General features: G+C 37.8%; 1 protein-coding gene across 2 annotated transcripts; it reads left to right on the top strand.

Annotated features, from left to right (window-relative positions):
- On the top strand, positions 1-27,979 carry LOC121958070 (synaptic vesicle glycoprotein 2A-like). 2 transcript variants are annotated; one of them, XM_042506928.2, is made up of 13 exons: positions 1-208; positions 5,214-5,957; positions 7,955-8,135; positions 10,229-10,380; positions 10,832-10,965; positions 11,123-11,212; positions 12,685-12,792; positions 14,857-14,945; positions 15,037-15,201; positions 15,315-15,448; positions 19,821-20,027; positions 20,115-20,274; positions 22,361-27,979. In XM_042506928.2, exons 2-13 carry the CDS (start codon positions 5,348-5,350, stop codon positions 22,542-22,544), a joined length of 2,214 nt encoding a protein of 737 aa, XP_042362862.2. In that variant the 5' UTR covers positions 1-208; positions 5,214-5,347; the 3' UTR covers positions 22,545-27,979. The 2 variants fall into 2 exon arrangements, with proteins under 2 accessions (XP_042362862.2, XP_087946472.1); XM_088090346.1 differs by having other exon boundaries at positions 1-214.
- Positions 27,980-27,989: the final 10 nt, after the last annotated feature.

Here is a 27,989-nt window from a genome sequence, read left to right as displayed (position 1 = left end):
TCGTGAGGGTTTGCATTGGGGGAGGGGACCCCTGCACATCACTGAGTGAGTGTGGATGGCGTGGGCTTCTCTCTCCTCCAAACCGCACAGCATCATCATCACTCGGTTCACAGCAACAGCCTCGTACGCATCCTCATCCTCATCCTCCTCCTCATCCTCCTCATCACCATCTCCGGGCTGAAGAGGGAATCACATCGCCGGAATAAAGGTGAATGTGAGTATAATATGAATTAACGGATGATGACGTCTTATAAAGCCTTTATTATATATTTTTTGCATTAAGACATAAAAAGGAAGAGGCGATGGGCGTGTTCTGCAACCGTTTGCTTCACACAGCAATTAAGATCGATTTTGTGAATCGGCCTATAATCTAATCCAAGTCGTGACAAGCTGCTGGCAGTGTAATTTCTAAGAATGAGCACAGATGTCAGGATGCACGCGAGCATACAATCGGGTGCTATTTATGTCAGATTCATATTTTAATCCGGCTGTATTTGTGGGCTGTGTAAATTGGCCTGTTAGCGAGAAGGCCTTTTTTTCCTCTCAACATCAATGATTAGGACTGAACTGGAGGCTTAAATTTGCACAGATTTAATCATTCTCTGCAACTGCAATTGTTGCTTCTGAAAAATAACCCTAGAAGTCACCAAAACACCACAAATATTAGCCCACAGCCCCTTTATGAATAAGCCTGGTAGAGCATGATATTGAGAGAGCGATTTTTGTGATTTTCATTTGTCGTTAATGATGCTATCTCGATTTATCCAGATACTCCATCTTCATATTCTGATATAAACCCCGGTGCTTTAACCTTTTGCAAACTGAGCAAATTGGCTTGAATTCTCTCAAAAACAAGGTAAGAAAGCAATGAGCAACGAAAGAAAAAAAGACCAAACAATTAGTATGAAAAAAGCAAGAAAATTACCTGAAAAATCAGTAACAAATAAATAAAAATAAAAAAGGAAAAAAAACCCACAAATGACCTGGAAAAAATCCTTAAATATTCTAATAACTGATTAATTAATTGATCTAAATATTATGAGAATTATATAGGTTTTATAGTTTATATAGCTTTTTTTTCTTTTACTCTAAGTTTTTAAAAAATAAATTTCCAAATCTACTGAGTTGTCAGTTTGTGAGACATTTGTAATCTAGTTATTTGCTGTGTTTTTCCCATGATTTTAATGAAGTCGCACCAATGTGCTCAAGGTTCAAAGGTTTATATACTTGCGAAAGGCATATGAAAGCAGCACGAGAAAAGCGATGTCCTCTGGGTTTCAAAGGGTTAATACGCTTGTGTGCATATGATGTGATGGCTATCTGCCCTGTTTGGTCTTGCAAAGGAAACATGATGCTGATTGATTTTTTTGGAATGGGGAGAAAATAAAGCCTAAGAAAGGGATTGCTCAAACCAGAGAGCAATAACATTCATCCTCCTCTTCCTCAGAGCTGCCTGCTCTTTATTACTGACAGGGCCGTGTGATGCAGGCTGCAGGGAGCTGTAGACGTGCTGTCAACTTGACGACATGAACAAAATGAGAAAAGTGGGTTTAAGTTTTGAGTCTGCCCTGTGTTTGCCTTTGCACTTTTGGTATTTGTGGAAAAAAAAGATAAAAACAGGAATTAAAGGAACGCATTTGTAGCTTACCTGTTGCATTAATTCATTAGCGTGCAAGGTAGCTGTGCATCTATCTATCTATCTATCTATCTATCTATCTATCTATCTATCTATCTATCTAATATTACTGCTTGGTCACCGTTAAGGTCTACACAAGACTCGCTAGGTATCCTTCTGTGTCTGCTGCTGACGTTCTAGGACGGCTTGCCAAATTATGCCTGTTAAATTTATTGTGTTGTTTCATATACAGTTGTTTTCACAAGAAATGTACAGTTACAGCTAATTAGATGCATGGCTCCTGGGTAAAAGCCTGGGGCATATTGGACTAACCCTCCTTCACTCCCAACCTATAGGGATTTTCCAGCTCCTCTATATTATGTTTTTGCCAGCACCGTTTCAAACTGAACCCGTGTCATACCTCTATGAAAGGTGCCTCTGTGCGTTAGTGTCTCACGCTGAACTCACTGACCAAGTGGCGGTATTTGATGAGTATGGAATGAGATCAAGCTGACAGAGCCTGATCGTTTTACCAGTATTTAGTCCTCTTTACACTGTCCTGCACACCTATCAGCTATCCTTGCTTATTGGCCTTGCCACAGTAGGAAGAACAATATTCATTATTAATATTAACACCTATGCTTTTTCTGCTGTGACAAGTCAACATCTCTGCTGTTGAGAACAGGCCCCTCAGACCTCTGCTCATGTTTGTAAGGGATAGTGATTACAGGCCTGTAAGTGCTCGAGTCTGAGATATTATTAGGTTAGTGTCCTACAGTTTAGCCTGGCCGACCAGCCCTGTGGGGTTGCTCTGATCTGTGCCAGTAAATCTGCTCATCATGCCAACTGTGACGGATCAGAGGCTGGAGATAATGTTTGAATTAAATTTAACATAAACAAATGAAAAACATCAGTATAAAGGCTGTATATTGTAGATAACTAGGCTTTTAAACATAGTTACTACCTACTTATGATGCACTAATTTACAGCAACCAAAAGATTTTGGTCCTAATGGCACCACTAAACAAGCAAGACTTTGGTTTCACTGGTATGATTAAACAACATCATCATGAAACAAACATTTAGCCTGCAGCTTTCACTGAGGATCCCACTACTAAATTTTTGTTTCTGTAAATTTTAAGACTGGGGTGGCTTTGTCTGATTGGCCTTAAATCTTTGAATATGGCAACAATAGATCAGTGTTTTCACACTTTGAGAAAAAAAAGAAAAAAACAAATAAAGATCAAAAAATTGAATAGGTTTTGTCTTGTGGCTGACTGTCTCTAGCCCTCTTATATACTGTGTACCTGGCAGATTTTTAAAGCCCTGTCAGCCCATTATTACCCGTCAGACTGCATTTTGGAAACAGGGGTCAAAATGAGCGTTGCAGTGATATCTTTCATTCTTTTTGTTTCACTGCACCACAAAATCAAAGTGACACGTTTTATTGCGTGGCCACTCATTGCACACAGAGTGATATTACAACAGCATATGGATGTGGTTATCGTCAGTGAGCTACACGAGTCAGTGCCTTATGAATGGTCTTATCTCAAAAGGAGATGTAGCAGACAGCTGAAATTGACATCAGTTTTCCGGCTTCTTTTTCTTCATTTCAAGCCTCATTTGTTTTAGTACACAGCTCCACTAAATCAGCAGTTGTCCGCTTTTTAATTTAAGGAACGTTTACGGCTTTAATCAATTAATTCACAAAGTCTACTTTATTAGTTTTCTTCAATATCGTTAATGAATTACCTAATCACTTAAACTCAACGACTTCCATTCTAGTGCAGGATTTTGTGTTCAGACTTTGAAAGAAATAATGACAAGGTGTTAATGTGTGTTGTGGGATGGCCACACAAACAGTGAAGGCCGATCCTTGGGAGCAGTCACATTACATTTAAGTCATGGTCATGTACTGTAGCGCTTCGCCATGAACTTGAGCCGAGGCTTTCAGGGCATTTCCGCACCAAGACACATCCATTAAAAATCACTCTCGCCAACCAAGGCTTGATGTCTCGCCCTGTAATTACTGCTCGGGCCCATCTGTGACTCAGCAGTGAACACATGCTGGGCTGATATGGAAATGCAACAGGTGTAGTCTGGAGACACATCATTAAAGGCTGGTTAAGTGGTTTGGTTAGGTGAATGAAAAAAAGGACAAAGGTCAGTTCAAAAGAAAAGATGCATCTGGAAAAGAAACAGGCATAAAGCCCCCTCCGACATATATAAGACACCCAGATTGAACAAAATGACAACAAACAACAGACTTTGTAGTCTCTCTGTGTTCTTTTTACTTCTCTTCTAGTCATTTTGTATCCTTGTGGTTTTTGCATTTCTTTGTAGTCATATTGTGTCTCTTTGTGCTTGTTTTGTGTCTCCCTGTGGCCATTTTGTAGGTCTATGTAGTTTTACAGCCCTTTGTAGTCGTTTGTGCCTCTCTGTGGTCATTTAGTATCTCTTTATCTGTATCTCTCTGAAGTAATGTTGTGCATCTTAGTGTAATTTTATGTCTGTAGTCATTTTGTTTTGAGACTGTGACTGTTTTGTGTCTCATTGAATTTACGTAGCTACTTTTTACATTTTGCATCTCTACATTTTGCAGTTATTTTGTGTCTCTGGTTGTTTTGTTGCTCATTGTAGTCCTTTTGTGTCTCTTTGCTGTCGTTTCACTCCTCTTTATATTCACTTGGCACCATTTTGTAGTGCTTCTGTGGTTGTCTTGTTGCTCTTTGTAGTCATTTTGTGTCTGTAGTTTTCTTGTTGCCCTTTGTAGTCATTTTAAATCTCTCTGCGGTGACTTTGCACCCCGTTGTGTCTTTTGTGGGTGTCTTATGTTTCTTTGTAGCCATTTTGTGTCACTGTGGTGCTTTTGTGTCTCTTTGTAGTCATTTTGTATCTATTTGAAGTAATGTTGAGCATCTTAGTGTAATTTAATGTCTCTCTATAGTTATTTCGTGTCTTATTGGTTGTTTTGTAGCTCTTTGTAGTTGTTTTACATCTTTTTGTAGTCATTTTTTTGACTATTTTGTGTCTCATTGAATTTGCGTAGCTACTTTTTACATTTTGCATCTCTATATCATGCAGTTATTTTGTGTCTCTGGTTGTTTTGTTGCTCTTTGTACTCATTTTAAATCTCTCTGTGGTGACTTTGCACCCCTTTGTGTCTTTTGTGGATGTCTCTTTGTAGCCATTTCACATTTCTTTGTAGTTTCTTTACATCTCTTTGTAGTCATTCTGACATTGTTTTGTGTCTTTTTGTAGTCGTTATACATCTTTGTCATATTCCCTTAGCATTTTTAAAAAAAATTTACAGACATTTTGTGTCACTTTGTAGTCATTTTGCACCCCTTTGAAGTAATTTTGTGTCTCTTTGGAGGAATTTATTTTTCCATCTTTTTTTCTCGTCTTTTTGTAGTCGTTATAACTTTCTTTGCAGATGCTGAACAACTTTTGTATTTTATTGTAGTCACAGGATTAATGGGCCTATTGGAAACAGGGGCCCAGGGGGTCAGAGGGGCTCTGTCACCAGTATGCCCACTATTCCATTGTAATGGGCCACCAGAAATGTGGTTAATTTATGTTTCTTTTTTCTTCTCAGATATAAAAAGAGCCTGTTGTCAGTCAAGTGACTGACATCTCTTCAAATCTGTGAGGTTTATCCTGAACAAACTGAAGCTTCAGGTGGCCTCTCCTATAAATCTTTGACCACATTTTCATCTTAACCCCTTTAAAATGGAAGACGGCTACCAAAACCGGACTGCCTTCATAAAGGGCGCCAAAGACATTGCCAAGGAAGTCAAGCGGCAAGCATCTAAGAAGGTCGGCCGCTCAGTGGACCGGATGAGCGATGAGTACAGCAAGCGCTCCTACAGCCGTTTTGAAGAGGATGATGACGATGACTACCCCGTGCAGGGAAGCCAGGATGGAGGCTATTACCGTGGAGACAGCCAGGCGGCCAATGACGATGAGGGTGGCCACAGTGACTCCACAGAGGGTCATGATGAGGATGATGAGATCTATGAGGGCGAGTACCAAGGGATTCCCAGGGCCGAATCGGGCAAGGGTAGCCTGGCTGGAGGCCCGGGTTCAGTGAGGGCTGGTGCTCAGCAGTTCAGAGATGTCGGCGTGTCGGAGGCCGAAAGGAGGAAGGACCAGGAGGAGCTGGCTCAACAATACGAGACCATTTTACAAGAATGTGGTCACGGGAAGTTCCAGTGGACCCTGTACTTTGTGCTGGGGCTGGCTCTCATGGCAGATGGTGTGGAGATCTTTGTGGTCGGGTTTGTTCTGCCCAGCGCTGAGAAGGATATGTGCCTGTCTGAACCTAACAAAAGCATGCTAGGTAAGTCTCCTTTACAGGTGACTGTGTCTCCTGCTTCTGTTGTACAGCCTCGGCTTTAGCTTCATCAAATTTTTATGCTGCTTAAAGTAGAAGGTTCTTGTCCATATTTTCTTAAAACCCCCCAATGAATTGATCTACTCAACACGTTTGTTGTGAATCTAAAGCCTGATTGATCTTATTCCCCTGAGCTATAAAGCTACATCGCTGTCCAAAAACTAATTAAGAACACATCACTGAGCCGCATTGCTACAGTGGGTGATGTGTTCCCTCATTACAATGAACGTGGGAACTCAGAGTCAATCTCAAACTCCTTTCCCACTGCACAAAAAAACACTAACACCCACAAACATCTGACTTTTGTATTTAATAAGAAACTATTGGCATTCAATCGCAGACCAAATTGCACTGCAGTAGTTGGCTCCAGCTCTGATTGGCTTCGATCAGTATTGATGGAAACACGACACCCAGGTGGACACGCTCCTTTCCAGCTCCATATAATAACGTGTTGCCACAAAATACCGTTGTATCTCCATCCAAGCAGCTCTTTGTTGACACCTCAGTGTTGGTTGCCATGTGCTGTTGTTGCCTGAACATAACCATGTGCAGTCATCCCATCATGTGCATTTGTTGACATCACGGTAGCAGCTTCCTGGAACATAAAGAGCAGATGCAGAAGGATGCTTAAATTGTAATATTTAGATGCAGAGGTCAACGGACAAAACTTCAGTATGTGATAAATTAGGTTGAGAACATGTTGTTAAGTAAAAATAAGTAACCACTATAACATTTTCACTGGCCTCCATGCTGTTTTCTACCATTTACCAACCTGTTTTCAAGCTCAACGTAATGATGACTGTGACACTCCAGGAATAAATCCAGGAAGTTATACTCATCAGCTGCAGAGTTGTGTACACAACTCTGGTCTATTTGCAATGTAAAGGCAATTGGTGGGACAGTGATATTACATACACTGTTCTGCTGCCAGGAATACCAAATAGGGTACCATATGTGTATTAATCCACCGCTTAAAATAGTCCCCAAAAATACACTTCACTTCATACTACAGTAACCAGCAGTTTATTTGGATACCACCATGAAATGTCCTCATTAAGGGATTTTTTACACCACAAGTTTCTGAAATTTTATGTAAAGAGTATGCAAAATAATGTACAAATAAACATGCACGAATTTGCATATAGTTCCACAACTCTATATGTAAACATTGGATGAAGCCAAGTTCAAAATTTTTGTTTTATTTTGTTGACATATTAAAATTAAAGGCTTTTACAGAGGGGATTTATGTCTTTTTTTCATTTCATATATCAGAGAGCACTGTCATCAGCCATTTAAAAAAATCAATTTTCTCGATGTTTTTAGGAACAAAAATTTATATAAATGAGGCTATGAGTGGTATATTAACAAATCTCTAAAAAAAACCAGATAAGAATAAAAATAAATAAATAAAAAATAAAATTTTAATATGCAAATAAGGCATAATCTACTTAAATATGCACTTCTTTGCATACGTTAATTGATTTTGAAATAAATCACCTAAAAATGTATATTAGCCATTTTCTTTTCACTGCTTTGAAAGATGATATATTATAGAAGCAGAAAAGCCCAAAATCTCAAAATTGACTTGTGCATGAAAAAACTATGTTTTTACCCGGAGTGTCTTGTCTTAAGAAAAAAATGAAAGGTTCAAGTCTTTTGTAGAGTTAAGGCTGAGGGCTTGAGAGATGGACTTATTGGTTTTTGGTATTTTTATTTATTGACAAAAAGAAAAGTAAAGAATAACGCCAGATTTTTCAAAAAGAGGAGAGTTTTATTACTCTCCATATTTGAGCGACTGTCAGTTTGTCTCGGGAGGCCAGCTGTCAGCAGAGTAAGCATAAAGCTGAAAAGCCCATAAACAGTAGGAGTTTAACAGAAATAAAGGAGACAAGACAGACTTATTTCTTGCTTTAATAGATTCATTTCCTTTGCTCTCTCCACAGGTCTGATTGTATATTTTGGGATGATGGTTGGGGCTTTCCTCTGGGGGGCTCTGGCTGACCGGATAGGCCGTCGCCAGTCTCTTCTCATCTCGCTTTCCATCAATAGTGTCTTCTCATTCTTCTCCTCCTTCGTCCAAGGCTACAGCACCTTTCTGTTTTGCCGACTCCTCTCAGGTGTTGGGTAAATTCAAATATACTTTATATATTATATTCATATGTATATGCATGGGCCACTTATTCAGATCTGATTTCTGAGTCACTTCACTGTAGCACAGGATGTGTTTTAGTTTACAAGGAACAATTCACAGTCATTAACACTACAGTCCAGCAGGACCCAAGGGAAGACAAAAAGTCAAACTCAATAACCAGTCTGAATATTGACATGATAAGAGAGCAGTAGAGCCTGATAAATAAACAACAGTGCTGCTCCCCTTTGTTACTGAGGAATATCTAAGCTTTTCATAAAAGATGCAATGATAAAATGTATCACCTGTGTTGAAGTGCACCACTATTAATGTTTACCAGTTGAAGAATAGTCTTCCCATCATTAAAAAATAGCAGTTACTCAGATTTAGTGAAGTGGCACGTTGAAATGCTAAAATCATTACCAAAAATCAATCACTTTCCAACAAAGCTTTATGAAGGGGAGTTCTGCCCCAGTGTGATGGAGTAATGCAGCAAATAATCCACAAAACAATAATTCAAAGTAAAAGTGACTGACAAAGTGAATCAGCACTTTAAATAGCCAACGTGGTATATTTAAAATTAAAACAAATTAACTTACCTGTTATTTCTTAGTACAAAAATGTTGTAAATCTGTGCGCTCAAATTCTTAACATGTTAAGATCCCCCCGTCCATTCCAAAGGACAGAGCTTCTCTAGGTTGTCGAGATCTATGAATGCTGTAATGTGACTCCAGCCAAACGCACAGACTTTTTTTTTGACTGGATGTCTGTAAGCCAATCACGGTGTTTGTCATCATCAAAGGGGACAGCAGTGGAGCCACACCCTTTTTTTAAGCTTGACCGACTGTGAGGCCAGGAAGAAGCGAAAGGCAGGTTTCAGTCTATTAACCATATTGTTAATGTGGATAATATCTGTTTAAATTGTTTTTAAAGTAAACATGAGATGTTATTATACATCAATTAGTCATATGAAAGGTTTATAGCTTTTACTCAGGATTTTAAAAAAAAATATCTGTCCATTGAAATGGAAGGTGGATCTGAGTGTCACGGAAAATGAACAGGGTAATAGTGTTTTTATAGAGAAATACTATTCTAATGTGATTTTAGAATGATACAGCTTATAATGCAGTTTATTGATTATGTTTATAGAATATTAATCTCTGGAGGTTTTCTGGAGATACTTTAGAAATTCTTATCTAAAAAGAATAGATATCTAAAAATATGATCAATATATTTTTTTAAAAAAAGCCCCCGATCTAATAATATGTCATTCCATTTACACATAAAAGCCCTCAAACATAACATATTGTTGATCAAAAACCTAAGTTATGGGTGCAAAACATATACTGCTGGGTAGGTCATTTTATAATAATACATCATTAATTATTTGATTATATTTAGTATTATTAATCTGAGTCTTCAAACTAACTAAAGCAGACAGTTAATTTAGTGCAATAATATTTCCCTCTGAGATATACAGTATATAGGAGTATAAGTACTGTGTAGCATAAAACAGAAATACTTAAAAATTCTATACATTTCAATGATGACAGTTGCAAAGTATTAATTTTCTACACAATACTAATCACTAACACTACTAATATTTTTAACATGTTTTATAATTGATCTGGAAAGTAAAAAAACAACAGTTTTACAAGTAAATAAGATGTCAGAGTGCATTAAGAAAGCATCAAAATAGAGCTTGCTTTTCAAAAAAAAGAAAAGAAAAAATCCTTCCAGCTAAGCCCTCATTGTTCACAGATCTTTAAAAAACACCTTGTTCAAATCATTTATTGTAATTTTTACTGAAAGGGGATTTATATTCCTTGTTCATTAGAATGGACAGAAAAAAACACAAAATAAAGTATCCAACATTAAAAAACATCTTTTGCTAATCCCCTATAGAAATAGTGGATTTCTAACAGATATAGAAATCTGCATAGATAAATCTATAGAAAACTACTTTAAGTGCATTTAGGGTAGAAATCAATTATTACAATTTTTTTGTGTGTGTTTGGAACATAATTAGGCTATTAACTGTTTTCAAAAGAAGGTACATTTTCACTCAGTTGGTCTCTGATCTTTGCAGGATTGGTGGCTCGATTCCCATCGTTTTTTCCTACTATTCTGAGTTTCTGTCCCAAGAGAAGCGTGGTGAGCACCTCAGTTGGCTCTGCATGTTCTGGATGATCGGGGGAATATATGCATCTGCCATGGCCTGGGGTATCATCCCACATTATGGTGAGTACAGTAAGATATCCTCTGCACTGTCCAAACTCATCATCCTCATGTTGATTTACGCTAAGTCTGTTGAGCCGACAGACATCAGAGTGGTATTTTCTCATCTAAGTCTTTGCCAGAAAGCACATAGCTTTTCCAACTATTCTTTCACATTTTGATATTTTTGCAGCAATTTGGAGCTTTAGACTTGGTTGATAAAATCCTGCAGGTTTAAGCTGGTTTGTTTGCAAGCATCTTTTGAGAGACTCTGCACTGTGGCTGACCTCTCACTTCGCTGGAGGGCGTAAAAATAAGAACATGGTTCATTCAGTGTCACATTAGATTAAATATTCCCCAGCCTGTGGTTTATAAGGATTGATTGTATGACCTTTTCGGGTATTGACTTGACCCACATTTGTAGGGCAAAAGCTCATTTCTTTGTGTTTTTTTTTTTTTTTTTTTGTCTTCTCAGGATGGAGCTTCCAGATGGGCTCGGCGTATCAGTTCCATAGCTGGCGTGTGTTTGTGTTAGTGTGCGCATTTCCTTCTGTTGCCGCTATCGCTGCCCTCAGTGCCATGCCTGAGAGCCCACGCTTCTACTTAGAGGTTAGCAGATGTTCTTGTTGACATTCTAGTCTGACAGTGTTAGCTGGTTTCACTTATGTATGAGTTAAATATTATATGTCTTGAGTAAAAACAATTTGTTCTTCTGAATGTTTAAATTAAAGGGACAGAATGACTTTTTGTTTTGTTTTCCAAACAGAACGGCAAACATGACGAAGGATGGATGATTCTGAAGCAAGTTCACGACACTAACATGCGAGCTAAGGGGTACCCAGAGAAAGTGTTTTCTGTGAGTATTTTTGAGAAAATTTTGTTATGTTGATTCATACTGTTTTCAACAGCTCAACTTTTGAGACATTTTATGCCTTTATTAGATAGCAGAAAGGTAGGGAGAGGAGAGAGACATTAGCAATGTCATCAGAAATCAGAAATACTTCATTGATCCTCAGGGTTCCCAACCCCTAGTATGGGTCACCAAAGCTTCACATGGGTTGCAAGACTTTGGTGCCCAGCTGGCATCAGTTTCTCAGTTTACTAAGTTAATAAAAAATGTGCCTTAAGGATAAAGGTTGGAAACCACTGGCATAGAGAGTTATTAGACATATATATATATATATATATATATATATATATATATATATATACACACAGTACTGTGTAAAAGTCTGAGGCCAGCTTAAACTTTATTTTGCAAGGTTATAACAGTCATAAATATTTATTTCCCAGTAGTCTTGTTACAAAAATATAACCACAACATACAGGAAATCTGTATTCAGCATTAAAAACACAAATATTTCAGAATAAAACGAGTTTAACAGGTTGCAAGTTTTAGTGTGACCTCTTTTTCCACTCAGCATGTCTTAAACACCTTGGGCAGACAATTTGAGATTTACAATACTAAACTTCCGGTTTATTCACATCAGGTTGCATTTAAGACATGTCCAAAGCTTAATATTGATTGTTTTAGCTAGTTTTTGCTATGATTGTACGATTCCACCATTTACACTATATATTGACTTCAGTCCAAAGACTCCAATTTGTTCTGACTTTTTTGGTGTTTGGTGTTTGTCTGTTTTCTTTTTTTATATCTTAATTAAGAGACTGAGTAATGTATAGATATATATCCACATTACAGCTTTGCTAATACAACAAATCTATGTTGGCCTAAGACTTTTGCACAGTACTGTATATACACATAGTATGTGGATCATATGTTAAAATATGCATACAAAAGTAGTGTAAGTGAGAATAAATTAAGATACTGAAAATAATATTAGACAATCTAATAATTGCATTTATTATTGTGAAGGGCTGCACAAAATTATTAGTCACTATTGCACAATTGAAAATATGGTAATAAATAAAAGAATTATATGATGACAGGTGAATTAAATGAGAAATTTGTCATGTTTTAAGTGGATATTCAGTCAGTACTGATGGTAGATGCAGTCACTTGAAGCCAAAAAATCCTCAGTGCATGCTCTGTTGATAGAGAAGCTGAGTTTTTCCGAGTTTAACTTTCCCCGCCATGAATGCAGTGACTATATACAGTACAAGGGTGCCCTGCGAAATAGCAGTGATGCATTCTTATATAGGGGAAAAGAAAAACAATATTCTTAATGTTTGCTTCATCCGTTTCCTCTCACTGTGTTATCTGCCTGATATTCCTCTATGAAATTTCGGAAGAAATGCCACATGTTTTAGTTAAAAACTATCACTCTATGACATCTGGCTGAAGGACTTTCCTCTTTTCTATCCAAGGTCACCACCATTAAGACGGTGAAACAGATAGATGAGCTGGTGGACACTGGCACTGATACTCCAGTCTGGCAGCGCTACAGGCTGAAGATTATGAGCCTCACACAACAGGTGAGTAAAGATTTGATGTCAGTTCTGAATCACCACTGTGGCCAAGTTTTAAAAGCATGAATTAAAACACCCCTTAAGTCATATCTGAAATCCCAGCTCCTTTGAAAAGAAGAATTTTACCACAATATGAGGCTGTGGCCCTTTACAGCTCGGGGTTGGCTGTATGTGGCCTCAGTTGAGCTGGCAGTGGTGAAAATGAACAGTGTGAACAAAAGCGTAGGTGGCAGCAGCTACGAGGCTGAAAATACCATATTTTCCCTCATTAATTATTTTTGCCTTTTTGACCTTAGTATGTTTTTATGTGTGTATTAAACCGGAAAGCAAATATTTTTTTCTCCCCCAGCTATATCCATATGCAGACTTTCCCTACTGCTCATTGTCTCCTCAATGGAATTTGTTGATATTTTTTTTGCATCTGTGACTGAATCATGAACAGGTTTGTGTTTGAGTTTCTTGTGTTTAAACTCGTGCTTTCATTTTGTTGCGCGTTGTTGCAGAACCACTGCTCCAGGAAGAAACTTGACCAGCTTTGTGCCTGATTTTAATTTGTACTCAGCCTACGTTCTGCTCCACGCCTACACCCTCCATTCTCTTCTGAATCTGCTACTGCACCACCTGCTTAATACCCACTGAAAAGTTTAAATTCCTAATGTTGAAGCTCTAATGATGTAGTTTGGTGAGATGTTTTTTGATGCACATCAGTAAAAAGTAATTATTATGTGTTATAATATGCTTATAGCACTGTAATTATAGAAGCACTTTAAAACCAAATGATAAAAAATAATCAAAAACAACAATCAAAACACATTTTAAAGCAGGTCAAGTATCATAATTAGTGCTGGGCATAGATTAATTTTTTTAATCTAGATTAATCTCACTGCAATCCTGTAGTTAATCTAGATTAATCTAGATTAAAATTATAGATTTGAATTTTGCCAAAGACATTCAAAATAATATCTATCTGTCTAAATGATGAAAATGCATCACAAAATGCTTGAGAAAGCTGTTCTACTATAATATTTGGTAAAGAAAAATAATGTTCCATAAGATTTACTTTGGTGTTTAACTTTTTTTTATTTTGTTAAACACAGACATTTAGGAACACAGGTTCTGTCTCCATGTGGAAAAAGCGTTTTCCTGCTAACTGGAATGAACAGCAGAGGGCGCAGCCTCTGATAACATGACCCTAACTGAACTGTGGGCCTACATTAGAGGTCATGAAGAAGACCATTAACGGTCAGCAGCTTTGTGACACGGCTTGAGCCTAATCACTCCAGTCTCTGCTTCTCCTTTTTCCACCAGTCACTCAGGCAGACCAGCTTCCGCCTTGTTCACGCCCCCTCCGCGTGAACAAGGCGGAAGGTAGGTATGCATCCGCGCTTAAACAACAAAGTGAAATTGGTGCCTTGCTCACTGTATAGACCCAACTTAGTGAATAGTTTATCGCGCGATAATTTCCTTATCGCGCGATAAGAATCCCGCGTTAACGCAGCACGTTAACGCCGTTAACGGCCCAGCACTAATCATAATACTTCATAATAGCTATTTACTCACTGACATTTCTTGTTTTTGCAAGGGTCATAGTGTATAAAGATTCTCATTTGTAATACGTTATAACTTTGACCTTTTAAGTCTCCTTAAATGCTTTATAATGTGTCATGGTAAACATTGTAAGAATTATAGTATTCATGATTGCTTATCATGTTATGTTTAATAATACAATACAGACACACTGAAGCTATAAAAAGTGTTACCGTAGTCTCCCTGTTGGATCCATGTTAAGATCTTTGGAAGGAGAACATTTTAGATAAACCAGCCCAGCTGCTGTCATGTTGTGTTCAAGATTTACCAGTATAAAATTTATTTCAGTGCTACAAATGGCATGTTAGTATCCAGAAATGTCAGCAGAAATATCCCATTATCATCAGATTAAAGTAGAGCATACGTGTGTTAAAAATAACATAATTATGAATGAGAAGAATCTGACAGAGACTTTACTGTATATATCATCTGTTTCACTTTTGTCATTAAAAGTTTTGTGTTGTTTTTTTCTTCATGTTGCAGATACGAAATAACATTCTTGCCTGCTTCAGGCCAGAATACAAACGGACGACTTTCATGCTCATGGCTGTTTGGTTTACCATGTCTTTCAGGTAAACTCAAGACTCAATAAAACTTTTGTTGTGTGGTGAATCAAATTTTTTTAGTCTTATCTCATCTGTCCTGACTTCACAAACTTTGCAGCTACTACGGTCTGACAGTGTGGTTCCCCGACATGATCAAGTACATCCAGAAGCAGGAATATGAGTCGCGTACAAAGACTTTCACTAAGAAAAAAGTGGAGCATGTCACTTTTAACTTCACCCTGGAAAACCAAGTGCATCGCGAAGGACACTTCTTCAATGACAAGTGAGTGTTTTGTGAGCTACAGTTTTTGTCTGTTGTTAAACAGTCAGATTTGATCAAAAGTCAAGCACAAGATCAAAACATGTTTGGTTAAAAACCTGTGATCTGTTTACCAGGTTCCTCAACCTGAAGATGAAGTCCATGGTGTTTGAGGACTCTATCTTTGAGGAGTGCTACTTCGAGGACATCACCTCCACACACACCTTCTTCAGAAACTGCACCTTCATTGCAAGTTTGTTCTATAACACAGGTAAATATGAACGGAAATTCATCATTGTGTTGTAGGTCAACTGGTTCTTCTCTTTAATCAGTCAGTCTATAATATGTTTAGGAAAAGGGAAAAAAACCTATCAAATGTACATAGAGCTCAAGGTGAGGTCTTCAAATAACTTGTTTTGTCATGACAACCATCCAAAATCCAATGATTAAACTGGCACTAATTAATGTATTTACACATCCAGGAGTCACAAAATCAAAACATCAACATTTATTTGGAGTCAAATTTCATGCCCCCCAGCAAATGTTAGTCCAATGTTAACTCTCCTTTTTGCTCTGTTTTTGGTCTCCACCTCACCTAAAGGTGAATGTCTGGGTAGCTGCTCAATGCTCCACTATGTTCACCAGCCACTCACTAATGTGGCTGTCTGCCTTTGGGTACCGGGCAGGTAACTTTCAGATGGTTTATTGAAGCTATGTTTGCTGTAATCAGCTGAAATATAAATTTTCAGCTTGGCAATCCATATCACAACTGAGCCATTTGTATTGAAGCAAATAGTGGACAATGTTTACAACTGGTCCTGGACAGAGCAATTAGATCTCAATGTAAAAACTGGAGACAAATATTAAGACTAATTGTAATTTTAATCATTTTAAATCATATCTGGATACAATCCGGAGACAAGACGATCATGTAAGGTATAAAGGGGGTCTATGTGAACATTTTAGAGAACCAGCAATAGGCGCTCATACTCGTGAAACAGTTGCCATTTGTTTAGGTTTATGCTTACTTTGTTAAGTTTTGGAAAAAAGAATAGAATGTCAATTAAATGACTTAAATAATGTACAAAAGTTAAGATATGTTAAATATGTGACACAAGTTATGTTAGTGAAGTTTGTTACATAAGTTAAAACAGGCTTAAGTCAATTTTAACTTCTGGTTTCACACAGGACACAAACAGCAGCCTCTTGGATGAAAGTCCTATGTTTGTTTGAGCTTTCTATCCACCTTGACCTTCTCCATACGCAAACTTTGTCGCCCTTTATACTGCATCACCCGACTTCCTGTGTATTTTTTGATACATTGGTAGTATAAAAGTATTGACTAGTACAGATTTAAAATGATATTAAAAAAGTAAAAAACACTGATTAATCATTTCAGCACTAATTGTAATTTCATGGTAGATTAACAATACTGATACATAAAATATTTTTATGCAGCTGTTCAGCAAAAACATAAATCATTTTAATTAAATTTGAATTTTAAATTGCTTTATTGCAGCCTGAAGTAGAAATAGGGAAAAGATAAAACACAGATGCTCAGCAGGACTGCAACCATGGAAACATTATGTTGCTAGTATCCCTGGGTTACGCTGCAGCAGGACTGTTGCCATAGCGACATAAACAAATTCTTTTTGACAGCAGAGTGAAGGGACCAGATGAGAAACAATGCCTCAACATTATGAAAAACCAGATGTGGGAATGTGTTTAGTGGATAATCAGAACCAAAGCCTCATCTTGAACGTGAGACAAGACGAACTCACATGTATGTTTAGATGATATCATTTATGTGTTTAACTGTTCACAAAAATGCACAAAGAAGATGGAATCGTTTAAAGCGCCATGTGGTTATGTGGAAGCTGTCATCCGTGGTGGGTTTTTGTTGTGTGGTTTTTATTTCTGCTTTCAATCAACATGTCAGATTCTCCCTGAGAAAACAGATATGCTTATTTCTCTGTTTTCTTACTCCACGCCATCTTCACCTCCACAGGAACCGCCTCAGCAGCTTTTACAGCAGCATCTTCTCATCCCTAAAGCCAACAATACATTCTTTTATGTTTATGTCATTTGGACATCAAAAATGTTATGATCGTTCAGCACTTTAATGCCATACTCCCATTCATAAAGCTGTTATTGGTTACTGGTGTTGGGGCAGTTTCAGCACTGTCATCAGAAAATCTCATTGTGTAGTTTTGTGCGGCTGCAGGCAGAAAAGCATAAAGGGGAAGAAAGTAACAGGCCTTATAACCTCTTCTGAACTTTTCTGGGTTTTTTTTGTTATGCATTTTATAAAGTTCATAGTGATGGCTGCTGTTTTTATTTTTTTTAATCTCTGCCTGAAAGGAATTTTGATGAAAAACAGTCACTGGTGGAGAGTTGGCTGTGTGGTGTCTGTGCAGATGTCCTGGTTTATTTTGCTTAGAGATCAATCAGTCCTCTCTTTCCATGTTTTTGGGGAACCAACAATTCATGCAAATGTCCACATAGCTTTGGTTTTTGGAGGAACGGTGAAGTCAGATTTTGATAATCCAAAAATTAAAAATGATATGTGTATCATGCTTTCTTTAGCAATGATAGTACAGTGGAAACTGCTTGCCATACATGAATCAAAAAGCTTGGGACAGAATCATTCCTCTACAAATGCTATTTAAATAATTTCTTATACTAATGAACTATTTACAGTGTTTAAGTGCTTCCAGTGTTCATTTTGGGTCTTTTTATCCATGACAACATATGGAAAACAGTTTAAAACTACTCTTTTTGACTCACTTCCATGATGTTCCCTTCACTTCCGTTGCCTCACAGTAATCCATCTATGTCTAGCTGGCTGCCTGAAGCTGCTGCTGCGTGCAAATTGAAATTGTGGTGGGAAAAAGAACATGTCCTTCAGGATAGCTTGTGTTGTCAACTCTAAAAAACTGAGAAACATCTATGGGTGCTGGTGATGGAGACAGAAAATGTATGTAAAGGCACCATATATCGTATTGTATCATATCGTATCATATCGTATCATAATAAACATGTCATAAAATATATAAATGTAAATTGTCAGGGGTGCTCTGCATAAGAAATTGGAAAAAATAAAAAAAATTTTAGAATAATGATCCACTTATAGTGATCAATATGACCTGGAAAGACATGATCTGAGACATTTCCACTGTATAACTAAACATTACAAATGCTATGTAAATCTACATTAAGCCATGTTTAAAAAATGTTAATAGACACCTTATATTAAAAAATGTTTTACCTTTGCATAATCTTTGCTAAAAAGGTCTTATCTTTGGTTGATATTTACTTCTACAATATTTTAGGAGAAAATAAATAGGTAGATTACATTATGTAAAGTGGAAACAGACATCATTTCAACTTCCACCCCTCTTGCATTTCCATTTGGGGTTATTGTTTGCACAGCTCTCACAAAGACAACTGGATCACTTTACGATTTCCTCAGAGGCATAATGGATCCCACAGCTTGTGCGATATCTAAAAAACTAGCAGCCCACGAATGGTGTTGTCACGTACTTGAAGTAATGATTCGTTTTAGGAAAGTAAAGTTGCATAGGTTAGGTTTTTGCAAAGTTAAGTTATGTAGATCAGGAAAACAACGGGGTGATAACATATCTTAAAATCACTCAAAGTCTGCTTGATTTGACATGGGACATAAATACAAGTCTCCTGGTGAAAAGTCTTTTGTTTCTTTTTGACTCAACCACCACCCCAGCCTGCCTCATTATGTGAACTTTTGCTCTGATATTACTTCCTTCTTTACTCCAATCAGCGCACTGGGTTTATGTGGATTCTATGCAAATATGGTGCATTACTTTTAGTACATATACACACGAACAGTGCATGAGTTAGCCGACCCTTTTTTTTGCTGGGTAAAGTTTCCCCAGTTACTTTGATTATTCCACCATCCACCATTTTCACTACTGGAACAGCAACTGCAAAAAATGTACACTGATACTCTTTCGTAACTGGGGATAGCTAGCTACTGTGGAAAATAAATGCACATCTTCTTCATGTTTTGGTGGCAAAAATGATTGATGCACCTTCCGTTGTGCTATAAATTGAGCCTTCATTTTCCCGGGGGGGTTGGTACTCAGTGGCAAGCAGAATTGAGTCGTAAAAGTGAGACTTAAATGGAACCAATCTAAATGCACATGGTGTCATTATTCTGTGGCTATTAAATTGTGCAATCAACATTTACTTCGTAATGATTAGTTAAAGGAAAAAAACATATCTATTTCCACTTTAATTTTACCCCCCAAAAACATGCAGAGGTGGCAGAAGTTTTCTCAGACAGCAAAGAGCATCATCTCCAAACCTCCGCTCAGGATGCTTACAGCCTTAACAACCTTCATAAATAAGTGTGCGTTGCTTGAGGGGATTTAGATAAGAGTATCAACAATTTTACACTTTTTAAAAATCTCTCATATGGATTGTAGCAGCTGTACTGTCATAAAACACTGATTTTAAAATGAACTTGTAAAGGTTAGGATGATGAAAATAGGATTTTTAAAAACACCCCCAGTGGTTATCACACTGCTGTAAATATTTTAATCAGTTCCCCAAATATTAATTTATTTCAGATCAATAACACTTCTCTTTCTCTCTCCCATCAGATTTGTTCAAATATAGGTTTGTCAACTGTAAACTGGTCAACAGCACGTTCCTCCACAACAAGGAGGGCTGCATGCTCGACTTCAGCGACGACTTCAACAATGCCTACATGATATACTTTGTCAACTTCCTGGGCACATTGGCTGTGTTGCCTGGCAACATTGTGTCGGCTCTATTAATGGACAAAATTGGGCGTTTAAGGATGCTGGGTAGGTGAATCTAATCAGTGCAGATAATTCACTTATTGCCAAAGAGGATACTTAATGTAATTCTGATTCCTCTCCCTCCCCGATCAGCCGGATCCAGTGTCATATCTTGTGTCAGCTGTTTCTTCCTGATGTTCGGCAACAGTGAGTCGGGGATGATCGCCCTCTTGTGCCTGTTTGGTGGCATCAGCATCGCCTCGTGGAACGCCCTGGATGTGATAACAGTGGAGCTCTACCCCTCGGATAAAAGGTACACATACTCGGGAATGTTTAATGGTTGATTTTTGCAAGGAGTCATGGTGAAAATGCAACACAGGGTTTATTAGTTATTCTAAGTTTTTCCAATATGTCTATTAATATTAATTTTAATGACACTTCTCTGCTGAAAAAAAAAACAGCTAAAAAACAGCTTATGGTGGTTGCTGGTTTTAGCTGGTCGGAGTTGGTCTTTGAATGGCCCGGCCCAGGTCTTGCTTGTCCTTGATGGTTAGACATGCTGGTGTCAAGATGTGCACATTTATCTTTATGCATAACACATGATAGAAAGCTTAAACTGACATATGCCCTTTGCTTTTCCTACTTCCCCCTCGCACTGTTATTTCTCTTTAACCGAGGGCATTGATTTGGTCTCAGTTTTATAGGAACTTCAATGGATAAACCAGCTAAACTGACCATCACAAGCTATATGACCAGCGAAACCATCAAAATTTATGCAAAACATGCCTTAAACTGGTCAAAAAAGCTGGTCAACTAGCATAACCATATCAAGCTGGTAGAGTTGTTTTTTTCAACAGGGTTCTACTTCTGTTTTATTTGATTAATTTCATTTATTTTGGCAGAGAGTGGAAGAACTTCCTGCAGGTGCACAGGTGCAATTGTTTCAGTTGATTGGTGATCATATGATGTGTCCTCTTACTGCTGTCAAACATGCCTATTGATTGCAAATAAATGCACCCAAAGCATCAACAAATGAGATGATTCTTTTGTTGTTTTTGGCCTCTGGAGCGTTGCCTTTTCTCCTGAGTGTTCTGAGGAAATCCGACAATTCGGCTGTTTTTTTTTGAGGCAGAGCACTTAACTCAACTGAACTGAAGGTAAAAAAGGCTATTTAACACATTCATCCTTGTTTGTCTAATCCAGACAGAATCAGAGTGTAAAATTGAGCTAAACCTTAATCAAAGGAGCTGTATGCAGCATTCAGAGCATATTTATGCTTCAGAGCCTGAACCTGGATTGTCTGCACATAGTTCATCATGGAGGTAGCTGAGCTGGTGGCTAGCAGCTAATGGTGCTAAAAGTGTAGCACAAACAAACAGGGCTGTTTGTGCTGCAAAGGAGGCAACTGGAGGGTGGGTAGTACACTCCTGAACAACACCGTCCCACCACTGTGGATCAGGATGGCGTTAACCGTTGCAACCACTGTGTGACTGGAGTGCAGAGTGGCAGCCAGTGGGACACACACAGAGACTCACATGCACCCATGGTCTACCACAACAAAAAACAGAGAAGCTTGAATTACAACACAAACACAGGGAGCATGACTTAAAGGACAGATATGACGGTGGTGTCAGTCTTCTTATATCATTGTTGGCACGAAAGCAAAGAAGTTTATGTGGTCAAAATGTTGAACCATTTCTTTAAAATTCCTTCAAATGTAGTTTTTAAACATTCTTGTTTTAATATTCATTAAATGTCCTTACATGATGGTCTGTTAATGTTTGGCATACACTTAATATCTGGCCATATTGCCTCATAAAAAGTAACTATACTATGTGAAGAAAAAGCATCACCTTAAGTCAAAGATTTCTGTGTGCACACAATGTTTGGGTATTTCACATATATAAAGGATAGATATAGGACTTTACTATAAAGCATCCTTTGATGACTCCTGGTCCTTATAGGACTTTATTTTTAAAAAGTTTTGCTTTAATAAGGGTACCTTAGGTTTGGCAGATTTTTACTATACATTTATATTATACAGAGGAAACAAAGCCCTTTGTTTGTTGCCTATTTGAATTTATTTTCTTTTCTGACAAATGTTTCACCACTTTAACTTTATCTTTCGTATGTATTTATTTGGGCTAGGTAATTGTCTTTACATGAAAAAACAAACAACAACTGGCAAAAAAAAAGTGAATTTAGAATTTTGTGGTTTTATATTTTTTACATTTGCTTCCTATTTTGAGCAGTAAAGAGAAAATGAGTGTCTTCAAATACATTAATCTGGCACACTGAAGTAAGGAATTGATGATCAATATAAAAAAAAAAGCCTGCTCTTTGCATCAGTTGCTGAAACTCTTCACTGTGATTGTTTTTCTCCCTCTTCTTGTCTTCAGGACCACAGCGTTTGGCTTCCTGAATGCCCTCTGCAAGCTGGCAGCCGTACTGGGCATCAGCATCTTCCAGTCATTTGTCGGCATCACCAAGGCTGTACCCATCCTATTTGCCGCTGGTGCGCTCGCTGCAGGTAGTTTCCTTGCAACAAAGTTACCTGAAACACGAGGCCAAGTGTTGCAGTAAAACACAATGACCAACAGTGGGCAGCAGAGCACAGCTGAAGTGTGTGTTTGACAACTAAGAGCCCAAACATCCCTGAGAGCTTCAGTGCTGCCCGAGTCACACCAACAGAGCTGACTGCCATCCTCATTGTAAGCCCAGAATCCTTTGAAATATAGATTGCATCATTCAAAGTCTATTCAGAGAAGAGCAGAAAGAAAAACCTGTGTCATGAATGCACAACTACTTCTGATTCAGCTGCACCGTCAGGTACCAAAAAACATCCAATCTTTTCAAAAACATGCACAGGGCGATGCAGTACAAATTGTGGTGTACAGGAGAGGATCAGATGTTAATTTCTGGGAGTTTTCTCTCCCCAACCCACAGGTCTACAATATCAAACACAATTGAGAAGACAGATGTCAAATGAGGACTTGAGACTGCAAAAAGAAAAGCCATTTATGGGGATGCGGGAAAAGATTTAGTCTATGCGTGTGGTCGGTTTTCAGATGTGAATGTTTTTCTTTCTCGTCTGTCCTCAGCGGCCTCAGCGACCGGCTTTCAGTGCTGATTTTTCATTTGCTGCTTGTAGAATTCACTTTACATTTCCATTTGTGCTTTGGTGAAACATTTTTCTTTTGAAATGATCTCACAATGAATTCCAGGGTGAATGTTTTCTCTAACTAAAAAAAACAAAACAAAAAACGGCATGACCCTTGACCACTGCCTGCTGAGGCCAGACCTGTTTCTACCAAATAATATTCAAACATTCCAGTGAGGCTTGATTTTTGCAGAAACAGAGAATTCATTTTTTTCTTTGTCTCTGCATAATTCCAGTGTACTCCTCTGCTGAGCACAGACAGGTGAAGATGCATTTCACAGGATTCTCTGATGTAAATGGGAATAGTTTGATCCAGCTCCTCAGTGTTAAACTTATGTTTTTCCCTCCCTGTTGTTGAACTATACAGCTGTGGCAGTGTGACGTCCGCAACACGGGAACGTCTGTGGGACGGATTTTGGTCAAGTGCTAAATGTGAGAGCAGATGCCGTAGTGTAATATCTGCCTAAATTAGTCGTGTGAGTGTGCATGTGTGTCCTTGTTGTGTGAGACAAGAGAGAGTGTCTGCCATTTCATGCAAATCAGGGCAGCCATGTGGACCATATCTTAACTGATCCAACAGCAGAATGTACACAACAGCGGTCACACATTCATTTATACAAAATGATATCAAATAGAACTTGTTTAGTAGCTCAGGTGTGGTGAAATGTTTACGCCACGTTTACTGCTGGTATTATGTTTTAACGCCACTCCACTGAAAAAAAAAAAAAAAGTCCAGCTCCATCTTCCATCTCATACATAGCTGTATTAATTAGCCTTAATATGAAAACAAGTCATTGGACTGAGTGTGAAAGCTTTTTGCTAGCTTTTTGCAGAGCTTTCAACTGCATCTCACGCTTTCTAGCAGCTGGGTTGGTATTCTCAATGAAAACGTTTAATGTTTTGTCAAAATCCTTTGGTTGTGTTAATTTTTAATTTTTGGCCTCAATGCCGTATCCTTTCTTAAAGTTGTGTTAAAGCTGGGGTAGGCAGTTTTCTGGAGAAGGCAAAAAATGGCAGAAAATAGACCTCCTTCTACAGCCCTGCCCTCTCTGTCATAACGCCCTCCCACCAGACGGTCACAGGCACATATACACGCTTCTTACAATAACCCAGTGTTTCTCATATGTTGATTTATATAATTTTATTTAAATGTAGCTTAGCAGACAATGCAATCACTTAGCCCCTCCTTGTCTTTTTATCAGACCATAAATGAGCCAAGTATAAGATAGCTAGAAACTAGGTGTGGAGACAACTCTTTAGTTAGTGGCCCTAGCGGTTCAAACTCAGCTAGCACTAACCCCGGCGCTGTTGATCTAATCTGTGCAATGGCAGCAACAAAAGGTTTGCTGATCTGGGAGCAGTCTGGGATTAAACCCCCTAGCGCTGCCTCTGAATTTGAGTTGCTCACTGAAAGTCTGTTCCATTCTGTAAAGTTCCTTTTAGATGACATACTTTAATCTGAAGCTCTAACTAACCTTAGCTACATAAACATGAGCTTAAATTATCAATTAATTAATTATTATTAACATCTCCTGCTTCACTGATATTTTTGTGTTTGTTTTCAGATTCTCTTTTTCATGTTTTTCTTGATAAGTCAACATTTTAGTGTTGCTTTGCAGTTGTTGTAAATACTGGAATAGCAACTTTCTCTGTAGAATTCTCTGCCACTGCATCAGGCTTTTACTGAAAGGACGTGCACATGCATCTGCATTTGTAGAGCAGCCAATAGGATTTCCATCTCTCTGAAATGACCTGTGATTGGCCTCCTGTCACAGGCTAAATTTCCTAAAGCTGGAGGTGCAGGAGTCTAGTATTTATGCTGATTGTTCTTTCATCGTTTTTTCCCCCTAATGATGCCAGAATAAAACCTCAGCTACCCCAGCTTTAATGAACCTTAAAAATCATGTTATGACTTCATTTTATTCATAAGCACAAATCAAACGGGACCAAAAGAAGAAGAATCAGTAAAGATGAAAAAGTCCTATTGATCAGGCTGTGCGGCACAAAGGGAAAACAGAAATTACAAATCTTGTCTGATTTAATTTTAAGGGCTCCTGTTCCTGTCATTCCTTTACTGTGTCCATTTGTGCCAGAAAAAGTGAAAAGTTATCCCTCACTGTGTTCCTCTATTATACTCTTAATTGATAACTACTTTTAAAAAACCTGTTGTGACTTTAATCTAAATTTGGACCCAATCACTCTAAAGAGAAAGCTAATTGAGTACCATTAGTATACATATCACTACTTCGGTATAATTTCTCCAAAGGTGTACATCAATATGTGTGCTGACAATCAGTGAGTGAGCATGTGGGTGCTGCTGCCGCCCAGTAGAGTATGCTGTTTGACCTTAAGACGTCCTCTGGATTGTGTGTGTCAGTGTGTGTTCAGGATGTTAGAGGCTTTGGCGCAGTCTGTAGGTAAAACACACACTTCAGAAAGATAGTAGAATTTATCTCAGCTAAGGAAGTTTGACCTCTTGAACAATGTATGTGTGAGAGTTTGCGTGTGTGTGAGAGAGAGAATTTAAAAGAATGATTCGACATTTTGATAAGTGCAATTATTCACTTTATTGCTAAGAGTCAGATGAGAGGATTGATACCACTCTCGTGTCTGTGCGTTTGGTGGGGAAGTAAAGCCAGGAGGTGATTAGCTTAGCTTAGCATGAAGACTTTTTTTAAGCAAGAAGATATTTTTTAAAATGTTTTTTATATAATTTTGTAGTTTCTCAGTAGTACTCCTAATGTATTCAGATCCAAGTATTGAAGTATGTATGTTTTAGCGCTGCAAGTTGAAAAATCCAGAAAAAAACTCAGATGAAGTAGACCTTTAAATGGACACTAAGTGCTGGAAGATGGATTTTATTTTTTCTGAGTCAGGCTAACTGTTTCCCCTGGTTTCCAGTGCTTATGCTAAGCTAAGCTTCATATTTAGCGTACAGGCATGAGAGCAGCATCAATTGAACTTTTAAAAAGAAAGCAAATAAGAGCATTTCCCAAAAATGTTGAACTATTTCTTGAATGCTGTCAAATCTAGGTGGCATTTTGAGGATCAAATCTCTCCTTTACTGTCTTGTGTGTATTTGATGAACAAATTTGTCCCGTCTCGTTCATGTTGGAGAGACTGTTGGTTAATGTGTGTGTGTGTGTGTGCATGTGTGTATAAGATGACTCTAAATCGTCTGTCACATATTTTTCTACTTTTTTCTGTTGCGGTGTTTTCATCCCTGCGATGAATACAGCTCAGTTGGGGACCACGGAAAATATATTTACACAAAGAGAAAAAAACAATATATGCAGTGTAGAATTTAATGTGCTGTTCTTCATAATAGACTCGGGTGCTCTTTTGCTGATATCATTCAGTCTTTAAAAACAAAATCCCATCAAAGATAGCCAATCTCAGACATAATGCGCCGTCTGTTTTCTGTTTTAGAAATACGGAAAGGGATCACAACTTAAATTAACAAAGACGACTTCACCCTCTAACCCTTCTGTATTCAACCAATCGTGACGCATGTTTGTATCGTATTGTCTGACTTCTTGGACGTCCTGTATGCCAGCTGTTTTTGTCTAAAGCAAGAACTAGTGTTTTCATTGTTGTATGATGACATAGATTTGTTGCTTGCAGTGATTGTTCTTAATCAAAGTGGGGTTAAAATTGGTGAAACTTGAGTATGTGTTCTGAAAGTAAGTTAATGGTGACTATGCTCCTTGTTTACCTTGGACCCAGGTCTTTTTTAAAAAATATATATATATACATATAAATATATGCTTGAATTTCTGAGGAGGATGCTTGTAATCGTGCAATTCATCTTGTCGCAGAGGTACAAGAGATGGCCGAAAAAAGGGCAATACGGTTAAGGCAAAGGGAGACGAAAATGTGCATAAATTAAGCTCAAAAAGTACAATTTGACGTAAACTTGTTTGTTCGGTGAGTCTGTTTTAAAAAGGGGGTATGTGCAATATAGTGGAGCCTAGCCCCAACTTTGAGAAAACAGGAAGTCAGTGTTAAATCCAAGAGGACCACGGTTTTATCAACTCATCAAAAGAGCCCCTCTGTCAAATTGAAGCTCCTGTCCAAAATGTAAAAGTTTACTATTTAATGTTAGTATGTGTAGAATTTGCATTCTATATATATATATATATGTATAAACTATCAAAGGGTCACTGGTTTGAGTTTTATCGATCGGCAGTGATATGGGATGTGTTAGCAAACACCAGCCTGAGGATGCCCCTTAACAATGGCGGTCTGTTAAGGGGATGGAGGACTTTTTATGGCATGGTTTCTGTGTCCTCAACTCTTAAGAGCACACTGATCCGTTCAAAATGAATCCTTGATGAATAAATGGCCGACCCATGCCAGAAAACAACTCCTTCATCTGCAAAAAAAAAACTGCAGGAATTATTCACTGTAGTTTGGACTGAAGGACTTTATGTTTACGTTTTTTTTCTTTGACTCTGATCTGTTTATTAAATGCTAAAAGTTCTACTCTTAAATGTGAGTTCAATTTAAAAAGAAAATCAGTGTACTATGTGTAGAAACTGTAGATGTTTGTACGTGCAAGTTTGGAATTTGTGGAACAAAAGATCAAGGAAAACAATTCCAAAAAAAAGTTCAATATGACACAAAAAAATCTATTGTGTGTTGTCTTTGTGTTTTGTAAATGAAGACTGAAAATCTTGGTAAATTCAGTATTTATTACTTCTGGATATTGAGAATATTTTAGTGATGCTGAAAAGGTGCTGTATTTATTTTATGTGAGAGTTGTTCATTATGCTGGAATTTGCACTTTTGTGCCATTTGTCCAGTTCTAAGAAGAAAATGATAAATCATAAAGGAAATAAAACTTGAAGAAAACCAATGTCATGGTT

Source organism: Plectropomus leopardus, chromosome 17, assembly GCF_026936395.1.
Source record: "Plectropomus leopardus strain MGB_pleo_1.0 chromosome 17, ASM2693639v1, whole genome shotgun sequence".
Classification (NCBI taxonomy): Eukaryota; Metazoa; Chordata; class Actinopteri; order Perciformes; family Serranidae; genus Plectropomus; species Plectropomus leopardus.
The sequence above is the reverse complement of the archived record's forward strand: the minus strand, read 5'-3'. Positions and strand labels throughout refer to the sequence as shown.

What these genes read in the sequence shown, in the direction of transcription:
- LOC121958070 (XM_042506928.2), top strand. Translation starts at nt 5,348, where the DNA reads ATGGAAGACGGCTACCAAAACCGGACTGCCTTCATAAAGGGCGCCAAA. An exon ending in ACCTAACAAAAGCATGCTAG is followed by an intron (nt 5,958 to 7,954) that starts GTAAGTCTCCTT and finishes CTCTCTCCACAG; the next exon opens with GTCTGATTGTATATTTTGGG. An exon ending in AAGTTTGTTCTATAACACAG is followed by an intron (nt 15,449 to 19,820) that starts GTAAATATGAAC and finishes CTCTCCCATCAG; the next exon opens with ATTTGTTCAAATATAGGTTT.